Source organism: Barbus barbus (genome assembly GCF_936440315.1).
Source record: "Barbus barbus genome assembly, chromosome: 25".
Lineage (NCBI taxonomy): Eukaryota > Metazoa > Chordata > Actinopteri > Cypriniformes > Cyprinidae > Barbus > Barbus barbus.
This window is the reverse complement of record NC_136753.1, coordinates 23,590,282-23,603,899: the sequence shown is the minus strand read 5'-3', so window position 1 is coordinate 23,603,899 and position 13,618 is coordinate 23,590,282. Positions and strand designations below refer to the sequence as shown.

At 37.6% G+C, this 13,618-nt stretch overlaps 1 protein-coding gene across 1 annotated transcript; it reads right to left on the bottom strand.

Annotated features, from left to right (window-relative positions):
* Positions 1-7,615: 7,615 nt before the first annotated feature.
* On the bottom strand, positions 7,616-13,413 carry LOC306844663 (serine/threonine-protein phosphatase 4 regulatory subunit 2-B-like). Its single transcript, XM_079376964.1, has 9 exons — positions 13,267-13,413; positions 12,368-12,449; positions 11,622-11,792; positions 11,343-11,436; positions 10,955-10,992; positions 10,790-10,864; positions 10,571-10,711; positions 10,046-10,362; positions 7,616-9,959 (listed from the first exon to the last, which is right to left on the bottom strand). The coding sequence occupies exons 1-9, from the start codon at positions 13,388-13,390 to the stop codon at positions 9,631-9,633; spliced, it is 1,371 nt and encodes a 456-aa protein (XP_079233090.1). The 5' UTR covers positions 13,391-13,413; the 3' UTR covers positions 7,616-9,630.
* Between the last annotated feature and the right edge of the window lie 205 nt (positions 13,414-13,618).

Sequence of the window (13,618 nt, the reverse complement as noted above, 5' to 3'; positions counted from 1 at the left end):
CATCTAATTTACCGCCCCTCTTTTTCTATGTTAGGGGGAAAGTGTTGTAGATTTACTGCCTTTGAGTGTGTTGGGAAAGCAGGACCAAAATGGAATTCTAAGGATTCCGTGGAATGTTGTGCCACTGAAAGAGCAAGATAAATAAATGACATAGATTTAGTTTTTTGCGGTGTCCCAATTTGCATGTTAGTTAAATATAAAGCACATATTAATGGAAACTTTACGTTTAACAGTCACATTTTGTTTATATTTTATTTAAATCGAACTTAAATGACATTTATTTCTTAATTACATCAATTGAAATTTGAGTAATCTGAGAGATCAAAATATTTTACATTATTTAGCAAAATTGTTCCACTAAATTGTCCATCTTATTTAATGAAATGTCTTTACAGTACAGCCTTACATCAGTCATGTGTAGCTACAGTGAGTCACAAGGGAGATTTGGTTTATTGACCATCAGAACTATTAATAGCTCCCTCGGGGGATGATGCAGAGCTGATGGCAGAGCCCGCAGAGCAACACACCAGCTTAACGGCAGCACAAGTCCTAAATCCACAAGCTCTCTCAAAATCAATCCACTCACTGTATTTAGACGTTATTGATTTTTATTGGTTTTCACTTGTCAGGTCCTTTAATACCCGCCAACCCCTATTATGAAGAATCGACTATTTCGCATAGTTATAATGGTGAAGATTACATCATATAATAACCTCTGGTAATATATAGCTTGTTTAGTCACCAGTATATGAGCTGCTATGCAGTCACACTGAGAAATTGATTAAGTGCATGACCGCTAAGAGCCATTCAAAGACTTGTCCACATAATTGTGCACTCACTGCAATAATCAACATTGACTAGTGCACATGCTCAAATTGGATGTCAAGACCAGTCGATTGACCTGTTGTGTACCTTGACGGTATGGGGTTTAATTTCTCCATTGCTAAATTGCAACACACAGTACCCATTTTTTTCATACAGAATTTTTTTTCTGAAAGATTTGCTGTTACGTTAAGATATTAGACTTATAGAAAAATAGTTTTCAACTTAAAATAATTAGTTACCCTGCTGACTTAAATTTTTTAGTTTAGTCAACTAAATTATTCCAGTTGTCCCTTAAATTAATATTGAGTAACTTAAAATAATTTATTACCCCACCGACTTAAAATTTTAAGTTGAAACAACTATTTGAAACTTTTTTTTTTACAGTGTAGGCACTTTTTACTTTGGCCAGACAAGGGCCATTGAGAAAACCCTGCCAACCAACCAAAACACTGAACGTAGCTTTATAGTGGCATTTTACACAGACCTGCATCACATTTTCTTTAAAATGATAAAAATCGAGTTTTTCCATACCAGTCAGATATCAGTATAAATTGCGTTATGTATTGCAGAACCAAAACACAAAATGTTCCCCACCATTTCCCAAGTCCGTATCCTCAGGTAGTGAACATACACACGCAGACAGGCACCTTTTTTTTCTTGCTATAACATGGGCGAAATCACTCAAATTGCCTCTTTATTAGTCTCCCATTTACACTTTTAACAGCCTCTTGCAAAAAGCAGCATTCCATGCACAAAATGGCTGCTAAAAGCCTAGCTGTGTAGTAAACCAGGTCCTCAGCCGCTATTAGCCTGAGAGGTCGAGGGTACATCTATAAATGGAGCAATGATGGAACAGCCTCCACAAGAGTCAATTAAAGCACTTCATTAGACTGTAATACTCCAGCAGAGGCCACAGGCCCGCGAACCCTGTAATGATGCCAATCAATGTGTGTATTACTCAGAATTAGCTGTCAATTCTCTGAAGCAGGGCTAGATCTTAACAATTCTAAGATGAATAATGAGTCAGTAAGTATGACAAAATATGAAATGAGTTTTGTGTTTGTTGAAACAGCAACTTTTTTCTGAAAAAGAGAGGTAGTGATTAGCTATGCGAAGGCTAAATGACAGCCTGTAGTAATGTAGAAGGCAAACTTTTACATTATTATACCTATGTACACTGTGTATACAGTACAGTACCATTTTTGTCATTTGTAAAAACCATTCTTATATGAACAGCATTATGCAGTAAATGTGTACAGTTAAGAATTATATATAAAACAAATGTTTTACAAATGACTTACACAAAAATGGCAGAACATAGTATATACATACAATAGGTATAATATTATACATTTTATTCAGCTAACGGGTTTACAAAACCCTCTGCATATTTCAGTAATAAATATATACGTGATACATATTGTCGTGTTAACACTTAATTGAATGTCTGACTGAACATCTGAACTCAAATAGATGACCTCTAGTGGTTTTGCTTCACTGCACTAAAAAATCCCATTAAGCAGGTTGTCATTTTCTAAATTCAAAGCCATTACAAGAAGATCATAAAATAGAGAACAGAATGCTGTCAAAATAACAACAACAACAAAAAACTAAGAAAGAGAAGAAAAGATCAACCAAAGCATCTAACACTCTGACTCAAAGCGATTGATTAATTGATTGCATTGCATTGCATTTCACCAACATTATAATTATTTAAAACAAGGGTGCAAATTATGTTGGGTTTTGTAGAGGTCTGACCCCCTCACATTAAGGCTTGAACCCCTTAAAGCAAATGAAAACAACATTTATTTCTGATCATTTTCATGGTGTTTTCATAACAGATGTTCTATTACAAATGAAAGTGCGTATTTTCACATGTTGCCAAATAGATATTAATGACAGGAAGTCCCATTCACCCGAAGTAACCATAGCAACAGTACACTGTGGACAATTTCCGTTGTGATCAGTATCGGCCAGCACATCAACAAAACATCACAAGTCCTCTCAGTATTTCTCAAATTTATAGCATTATTAATACACATCACAAATGTATCACAGAAACTGTTGTATCTCTTCCTGTAGCTCAAGCAGTAGGCCACCTGTACCAACTGCATTATGGGTTTGGTTATCAGGAAATGCATGAGTAGATCAAATTTACGGCATAATGCAACATAAGTTGCTTTGGATGAAAACATCTGCCAAAATATATACATGTAAAATGTAGATAGCTGACAATTAGATAAGTGTAAGTGTACTAGTGTCCTTAATGATAGATTGTGCCCTCAAAAAATACCTGAAATTCATTGTATAACACTGTTTAAAACCCTTGATATTGAACAGGTGCTTTATATAATCTCACATTTATTTTTCCACTCGAGGGATGATTCAGTCCAATGAGTGTGATATTACATATAAATATAACAGGAGTCTTAATTATTTTTCTGAATGTTTTAATGCAATCAGTTATGTAAAATATTGACGATAGATTCTGTAAGAATAGGTTACTAGTTATCTGGCACTACAATTAAACTGTAACTTATTATTATCCACAAGAAAATAATGACAAAGTATCTCTTACACTGTTTGGGGGAAATCCCATACATTCATTTATTTATTTAGTTAGAAACTATGGTTACTGAGGTAGATTTATCTAAGGGTACTGTAGGACCATTCATAACAGGCAAGGGACTTTACATGACAGGCGTTTTGCCACCGATTCCATTTCGAACTACCCTGTAAAGAGTTGAGCCAAGAAAATGGGCTTGGCAGACTGCGTTCAATATGTTCCCTCACCTGTTTATGCAGAGAAAACAGATGGCAAAAAGCAGATATCGGATACATTTTGCAATAAGAAAGCAGTCAAGCTTCGTTTTAAGTCTCTGTATAAATTCCAAATCGCACACATGGGAGTTATTTTCCCATTTAATGGTATATCTTTAGATACTGAAAGCTCATTCATAGGCAAAACAAGTCAACTGACTCTGCCTCATCCTTGAACATGAGGTCCAGTATGGTCTTGGTCAAAGTCTGTCTGACAAGTCAGTAGTAGTTCAAACAACATGAGCCTGGGAACAGTGTATGTTTTCCATCGCCCTTCTTCAACAGTTCAACAATTCCAAGACTTCAAGCTTTTTTGGGGAACTGCGCTTGACAACTCATCCCTCTACAGGGTATTCAAACATATGTATGATCATCAAGAGGTTTAAATGTTTCAAATAAAAAGTAGAACTGCCCTATTCAAACATCTTTCACTCCACTATCCTTGCGCTCTTGCCAATTATCATCCACGTGCTGAAAGACCACACTTTTGCCTTGACATTAGTTCATCCTTAACCCAGTTTATCATGCATAAATGTAATGTACAATTATAAATATGTTATTTAACATCTAATTGATCATTATGTGACTGATCACTTTACATGCAGCTCAAGCAGTTTCTTCCTGTGTAATTGGGCACTTTTTGACCAGGATAAATTGGAAAGTGGAACAGACTTTAAGTAGTCTGAAGTCTGGCTACATGACACTAAGCATCCTTTAACCAAGTTCAAAAAGTCATACGTTTTTAGAGTTTGTGATTGCTCTCTCATTTCAGCTTCCACATATTTTAAACGGCTCTTTAAAAGCTGAGAGCCACGTGGGAGTCTCAGCTGAAGGTTGCATTGGCCACGGTGCCCACAGCAGTTGAGCAGTCATCGAGACTTCATGCCAGGGAGAAGGATAAAGGGGAAGCAGAACAGAGGACGACAGCATCCCATATCTACAGCCCTGGGGCAGTCAGTCTGTTTCCTCATTCTGGGGAGGGGTAAACCTGTTAGGCCTGGCTGGGAGACTAAACACTACCCTCTATTGGATGACACAGAGATTGTGCATTGTGAGGTTGACCCTCACTCGAACCACATTAAGGGTTGCCGCAATGACCAAGCAGTGAACTTCCAATCCGATCCGAGTCAAGCCACATCTAGAATGCAAATGTGATAATGCGCATGAAGGACGTAAGCTACTTTAGAATTAAATTATATAGGACGGGTTTAGAATTAGAAATTAGCTGCTTACATATCAGGTTTGTGTTCTGTGTTTTGAAATGCAGATTGTGAAATCAGTGTGAATTGCCATTTGCAACTCATTTTACTTTGTTATTTGACATTTGTCAGAGAAACATAATATTCAACTTGATTTTATCCATCCTGAATCGTGAAAATTTGGCATCTTTTTCTAAACTGAATTTGAGTTTGCTAAAGCAATGCCTAAATATTTGGCTCCTGATTATTTTTATTCAATAGATAATATTTTATATATAAATAAGTTAAGATCAGGTATTTTTATAGTAATTTAATTCTAAATAAAATAGTATTCAACCATTATATTGATTTTTTTTTAAATATTATGTCAATAGATAAGTTCTGTCTACAAAATGACTAGCAATGTTACATTTTGATTAAAGATAATGAAGACAATATATTTTTCTTTGCAATAACATGCACTGATAAATTGTTCACAATAAGACCAAAACCTGCATTAAATAAGTAAATAGTCATTTTTATTTCATGCAAAGAACTTCAAAGAACTGTGGACACCATCTAACAGCCCAGTGCATTCATGATTAACACAATTTTGCATTTATTATTTGGTCCTCATTACAAGATAAAGACTTCCTACTTTAGAATAAGATCTGCAGGACCACTTCCCCACAGCAGCCAAACGTTTGAACACTTTTCATAAGTCTAAGTCTCAGACACTTTTAACACGTCCTCTGATGGGAATAATATCAAATTAGACATGCATTTTATGAAGTGGGCATGTGGTAATTGCAAATTATGAATTGGCCTGATTGGTTACACAGGAGATACCCCCGGCTTCCTCTGTACCAAAGACACCAGTGTGTGAATTATATTAATAGAGGAACTATATTAAATGTTGGACTTCACATTTTATGTGTTGTTGTTTTTTTCCACCTTCTAGATCAGGGTTCCTCAAATCTTTCCCTGGAGGGCCAATCTGCCTCAGAGTTGAGCTCCAACCCTGATCAAACTCACCTACCTGTGATTTTCTAATGATCTTGAAGACTCTGATTAGCATGCTCAGGTGTGTTTGATTAGGGTTAGAGCTAGACTCTGCAGGAGTGGGCCAGATTTGAGGAAGCCTGTTCTAGATGTTGCTCTACAACACTGGTCTCAAACTCCATTCCTGGGGCCTGTACCATGAAGCCGGATTAGGTGGCTAGCCAGCTATGTTTCAGCTTAGTTTCCGCCAACCCTGGGTTTTAGGTACTATGAAAGTAGCTCGGCTTTAATCGGTGTCCGTTGCCATGGTATCTTACGCTGCACGGCTAACCTGCTCCGGGGCAGGTTATGTTCTGGTTTAGAGATCTCAATCTGAAATTTGACCAATCAGCTTCAAGCAAAGTGACACATCTCTGACGCAATAAAGCCACTCCTCCAGTTTCTCTTACTCCAAATTAAAGGACGCTACATAAAACATTTTTAAAGATAAAATCATGTGATTTTTAGACATGATTATTTTTTATTATTTATATAATTAGTATACCCTTAATCCATTACACAAGACAGCTTAATTTAATAGTAATTATTAAGCTTTTATTTTAAATTAATAAAAACATAGATAATATGCAATATAAATACGCTTTAGAATCAATAGCTGTAAACATGACTACATATGAGTTAAAATTTTTAAGTGTTGTTATATCTATAAATATTATAAACTTTACAAATTTTGCTTGCACTTATATGGTAAGATAAGTTTTCCTCTTTAATGGATCGATTGTTTCATCTTGCTGTGTAAATGTGTTTAAATTCTTCATATTGTTCAATCTTTTAATCTTTGGAAGTGAATTCGCACTGACTCTCTCACGAGAAGTGAATCCCCGTTTCAAGGCATGTGATTGGCTGCTCATTACTGATGTCACACTTTCATGTGCACGAGCTCCATTAACTCAGGATCAAGCCTGAGTTGACAGAGAAAGTTGATGATCAGCTTCATGGTACCAACAAAGCCGGATTGAACTGGTTTGGTTTTGTCAACTCAAAACTAATCCTGTAACCCTGAGTTTGTTTAGCCACCATCATGGTACAGGCCCCTGAAGGGCCACAGCTCTGAACAGTTTAGCTCCAACCCAAATCAAACACACCTGATCCAGCTAATTAAGCTCTTCCAAGCAGGTTTCATTTGGAGCTGGTTGGAGCTAAACTCTGCAGAGCTGTGGCCCTCCAGGAATTGAGTTTGAGACCACTGCTCTACAATAATGAACTGTAAGTTCTGAAAGCAGAGTCAAGCCCCGATATCTGACCGCTAATATCCTGTCACCCAGTGAATAACATTAAGACTGACGTCTTGAGCCTTGTAAATAACAGGCCACTCTCTGCTTTATTAAGTCTCATTTTGTTATAACATGGGGGCAGATCAACAATTAAGAGTGCAGGATAACGTCAGTAATTCTCACATTATCTCAGAATCAATGCATCTTCTTACCAGAAATGTGCAAACTTTGTGTTTCAGATCATGTTTAGCATATGGCTATGTTTTCTCATGCAAATCTGACATTAGCCATATACAAAAACATTTTATATTTTAGATCCTGAGAAAGTATTCTTTGAGCTATTCATAACATAAGAAATTTCTTAATAGTCACTCAACTTCATCGTTATTAAGAAGTGCTTCAGTTACCTGTCCCGTGGATCAAATTACAATTAATTTATTTAAGACTTGTTTCTATTCCCATAGCATGCAGGCTTATTTCCCAAGAGACGAGTGTTCAAAGACGACAGTTAAACATAACCTCTTGCCACACATCATGGCAAGAATCCACTTTTTATTTCCTCTGAGAAGGCTGGGTAAATTTCAGTAAATCATACTCGTACGACTGAAATTAGCCAGCCAGACAGGTGGAAAAGCTTCCCTTTCTTGAAAGAACTTGCAGAAATCATTGTTCTGTGTCAGCAGGAGCCTGTTAGAGACATGACTGTGACATAAGAAAAGGAAACTTGTATTTGGGAAATGAAGCAGAAAAATTTGTGCAAGAGCTTAATAACAGCAAAATGAATTAGTAGGCATGTATTAATTTGAGGAACATGATTAAGGATTATGAAAAGGCCTGGATGAAAGCATAAGTGACATTATGTAACGATAATCCTCCTATGAATGACATCCTACAAGTTAGTGGTGCTCAGCAAGTATTACACTTTGGCGTAAAACTCGTCCATAGCACAAAATGCGAACATGAACACCTCAAATTGTGTGGTTTGTTGAGAATAGTTGTGTTATTCCTTCTCTAAATGATCAGGCTTTTGATTTCAATAAAATAGGCAAAAATAATCCCACAGAAACCTGCATATCATAAAGTCTTTGATCATGAAATCATAGGAACACCTTTACCCGGCTTTACATAAAAATCAAATTTACCTTACAACAACAACAGACAGAACATGAAACAAACATTTTGTAATTTCAGCTGCAGAAACATGTTTGACAAATTAAAGGGTCTTCCAAACATTTAAAATGATAACATTTATTGCTTCATCTGAATACTGTATTGAAATCACACGCATTCAGTAATACACCAAAACAAAAATTTATACAATTATATATGGATGCACAAAAGGCAGTGAACACAATGCTCTACAAAACACTACTTTACAGAAATTTAAAAATTCTAAATATCAAAAACACAGCTGCAAAACAGCAGCCAGCTGTTATCAGTGAGACAACTTGGGGTTGGACTGCCACAAATGACACTGTCAGAGCAGTCAACAACAACCATCTGCCAAAACAACAAAAACCAAAACAACTTCTCATAAAACAGGAGATTGAAATGCTGGTATAAATTAACATGAATCATGAAATCAGTTTGAATCAAGAGGTAAATGTACCTGACATAAACCACTCACTTTCAATGCAGCGCAGACCGCACGAGAATACAAAAGTGAGAAAAGAGATTTTACATCCTGTCAGTTACACACAAACGACCAGAAAGAAAAGATGTTACACTAGGCTTGAATCATTTAACAGAACAAAAGATAGCTATGGCTTGTATTTGCTTGGAACATAACCTGAACAGCAGCCAGTTATGGGTCTTCAGAGAGAGCAAGACGATAAACTCCCCGATGCTTGACACTAGGTGACTAAAATATTAATACACCAATGCAGAGGAGACACGTCCTAGCCGACCTAAAGCTTAGAACAAGACTGGATACAGTCTTGAACTCTTATGAACCAAGACTTAAATATTAAAAGAAATATTCATGGTTCAGTACAAGTTAAGATTTAACAACAGCCATGCTGTAAATCATAACATATTTTTGCTCTGAAATACATTTATAAAAATCCACTTTTGCTTTTTCTAACTGATTTGGAATCGTTTCCTGTAGGAACCAAAGGAATGCTACAGCTGTGTAGTGTTTAACTTGCATTTAACCGTGAATATTTCTTCAATTAGCTTTTTAGTGATGTCAGTTGACAGTGTGATTACTTGACATCAAAAAAACTTCCGTCAAACCGCTTTAAGCTCTGTGACAAAACAGACAGGCAGAATGACATGAATGCAATTAAGGGGGAAAAAATAAAAAAAAATAAAAAAGACAGTTTAAAACCTTCACTTCAGCAATAAAATCCTATGTACATCTGCATAAAGTGTCCGTTTGGGAAGGTTGGAGAAGTTAGGTGGACTCTCGACCAAAAGGCGCATGGCGGTAGGTTGGATGTTGCTTCTGGTGGCCTTTGTGGAAGGCCACTTAAATGTGTGTCTTCTTAATCTCCACAAAAGCACTCAGATATTGTTGAGTCTGCAGGCTTCTAGTCCTGCTCCATTGGCTCCTCCTCTGCACTCTCCGCGTCCAGGGCCCCTGACCCAGCATTGCCCTCTGTGGGTGACTCTACGCTACTGCTGCTGGATGTGGGTCCAGAGGCATTTTCATCAGTGCTACTGCTGCTGACCTGCTCGCTTGGCTCCTCCCCTTCTCTCACCTCAGGGCTGGAGGCCATGCCCGCTGGGGCTCTCTGCTCTGATTGGTCCATATCGCTGGGCTCTTCTGAAGCGTCATCAGAGCCACAGGGAACCTCTCTCTCAGTAAAAGATTCTCTGGAATCTGCCACAGGACACTCGGGCTGTGTGCTGGAAGGCTCTATGTTAGCAAAGAATAGATTATGTTAGTGCTTTATGTAGTGTGTAAACAACCTAAAAGAGAGAAAAAAAAAAAAAAGATACCACCTTGGTCCACAGAGCCTCCAGCTGATCCATGAGGTTTACTTTCCTCCTCTTCCTCACTCTCCTCCTGCAACATGGATGATGGTGATTCGGCATCCTCTGACTTATCTGAGGAGCTATTAGTTGATGTAGATCTCGGTCTCTCGACAACTTGCTGGTCTACTTCTTCATCCTCCTCTTCATCATTGCCATCCTGATTGAATTTCAGCTTCTTTACTTCATGGTCCTCTGCCTCCATTCCCTCATCTTCCTCGTCATCTAAGTGTTTGTTCTTTACAGAGCTGCCGAGAGGCCCACCAATGCCCGATACAGATGCATCACTGGAACACATATTGAATGAATGCATTTATATAGATATGATACACATATCATGTGAAAGATAAGTGAACGTTCATTGATTCAGTCATTAACTAAATTACTGTTTTCCAGTAATTTATGTAAATCTTGGCATTTAATTTTTGCCGTTTACCATCTCTGGTCTTGAGTGATTATCAGATGAGATGAGATACAATGGCAAATTTAGCCTACCTGGCCGATTTGCTGTGTCCTTGTGCTGTGTTTGTCTCTTTGTTTTCTGTACTGTCCGGAAGGCCATTTGTGGCCAGTGAACTGGACATGGAGTGTTTCTGTCTGTTTAATGGTCTGGGCGTTCCTGGACCATTTACTTTCCTGTAATATAGAGGGAAATCAAGTTTATGCTTATTTTTTTTTAAATGACTAGTCCTGAGCTCCATATACTTTCCTCACCTTTCTGTAAAGGCAGATGTGTTCCCTGACAACATGACTCCGTTCATTCTGTTGACACCACTGCAGCCATTCTTCCTACAAAGGGGCCAGCAATAGATTTAAGTTAAGTTATCTAAGTGTTCAATTAATATGTAGCAACTTTACATTTTAATAGTAATTACTTACTCAGATGTAGGATAAATGCAACTGACCACCATCACATTCTGATTAAGAGAGAAAACAATCAATATCAATAACATAAACAATGCAAATTCATTTACAACCTCCTATATGGGAAAATGTATGAGTGAATCTTAAAGTTGGACTAAAATGTGGGCCTTGAATGGTAATCAAATCAAGCAAGCACATAAAAACACATTGATGTGTCAAAGTTCCTCCAACACATGGTAATAAATACAAACTGAACATACTGGGAATGGACGGTCATCCCTATAAGAACAGGGTGAAGAAGATTCCTCAAAGTATTTTATAGAAAGTGCACCACTACACACAACTAAACAGCATCCATCTGGCCCGATTAGTTCTTAAACTGAATAACGCGTCACACACTGACCTTCTCTACCCCTCTGAGAAATTTCTCTGTCCCTGTGTAGTTCCTCTTAGGTTCAGTTAGCAGCTCACACAAGCGCTGGATAGTGAATGGGATCCTGGATAGAGAAAATGTTTGAATTAGCTGCAGCATTCTCCACAACAGTGTAGGCTAGGTTATATTCAACAGCCAGAAGATGGCACACTTGCTCTGGGGTAAAGAGACAGGGACAAACCCAGTTCTTTTCTGAAAGGAAAATTGGTGATGGCACCACGCTATGCAATTAATTAGTGTGTTACTCACCCATTGTATCCATTCACTATCTTAAGAATTCTCTCCTTCATTTCTTCAAAAGGAACCGACTCTACGTTGGGGTTAGCAGGCCCTCGCTGCTCTGGGGCCGATGCTTGGAAATCCTCCATTACTTTCTCCAGTTTGAATATGAAGTAGCTTTTAAACTGACACCAGGACACCCTGAAAAGGCAACAATATTAAGCATTAGCAACTCCTAGACAGCTAAACTTAGTAAGGGACAACATTCGCCGGTCATGACATGGCTACCAACCAAATAAATGAGCACAGAATTTTTATATTTGAAACTTCAGTTGAAATTGTTTTACTTTTATGTGAGAAGAGACCAGAGTGATGAGAGATATGAAACAACTGTGTAGGATCAAATAAACACTGTCTGCCACACAGTTCAGTATGCAAAAATAATTGACCACAGAACTCTACTGACCAATCAGGAGAAGGTATTCCAGAGACATTCAGGGATTCGATCTTCTAATATGCATCTGACTATGTATTGTCACAATTACTTCATGAAATGAGAACAGGTCATCTAAAGCAGATCTAGTCGATAAGTACAAGGTTCAGTGCGTTTTGGAACAAAACCAAAAGTGCTGTGGTAGTGCAATAAACCACCTTGTGGTGTTACCTAGATGAGTAGTTATGATTTTAAAACAAACCACTGAAAAAGAGGTCACACAAAGGTAAAGGGGTTTTCAATGCCCCTCTTAGATCACCCACTGATATCTGGAGGTACTTACAAGGTTTCCCCGGTTTTTGCAATATGGCACAAAAATTGATCCAACACTGGAGACGACTCTTTCTTCACCTTCTTGTCGAAATCTGCAACAAACACAATAATAAGATCGCATTATGGATTTCATATAAACATCTGGACTGGATGCAGTCCAAGCAACTACCAACTTTAAAATACCTTCAATTCGAAATCTAATTAGTCCATTCTAGTTCTGACTTATATTTGCTTTCATGAAAAAAAAAAAAACATTTTTTATTAACTATATCTCACATTTTAAATGAGTACTACAGTGCACCTAGGTTTAGGTCATATTCAAGCTCCAAAATCAGCATTTTATTTCATTAAAATCACAAACTATTTATACTACTCTGGGGGTATATATATATATATATGAAAAATTAGAAATTATTAACAACATTAATAACAGTAGTAATGTTAATATTCAAGTTAGTAGTAGAACGGAGTACAACTTCCATCAAGGTGTAAATGCCAAAAAAAAAAAAAAAAAATCACGTTAAAGAGAAAACGTATCAAGAAAATCGGACTTTATTCAATTAGTCACTAATTTAGAGTTAACAATGAATAAACAGTTGTGTAATATAACGTTACTCAAATCAACTCTATATCATCCCAAACCACTATAGTTCTCACAATCAACAGTCGTCTTATTTATTAACGAATTACTTAACTAACCCGTCGTTTTGGCCAAAAAAGTGACAGAAGTCATAAAATAGGAAAAAGAGACCTGTTCATCTGCTCTTAACACACAACAGACCTCGAAAAACAGGAAAAGCCATTTAGCTACAGGCCATGCTAACATTAGCTAACTCACACTATCAGCTTATAAGCACATATAACTCCTTTCTGAACTCACGCAGACCACCTCAACACACAACCGGGTACCTTTAAGAGCTTCCAGAAGAGTGTCTATCTCCATGTCTGTGTTGTTGTCCCTGTCTCCAGTCGGAAAGCGAGAGCTGATGGCTGCTGTTGAGCTCAGTGAAGAAGAGGAGGAGAGGGGGAACATTTCAATATGGCGGCGTCTGCGACGTCACTGCCGGCCGCTCTTCGGGAGTGCTGACTGTTGCGCAATAGCACGGCTGTGTCTCAAAACCTTGTCAGCTGCTTCCCTACCTAGACATCATTTTTGGGGCTTTGTAGACGTAAAGAGTTTTGGAAATGTGCCTCGAAAACTAGTGAGCTGCCTATGTAGACAACATTGTATGCCCATAAGTGCGGTCAAGGCAGGTTCATT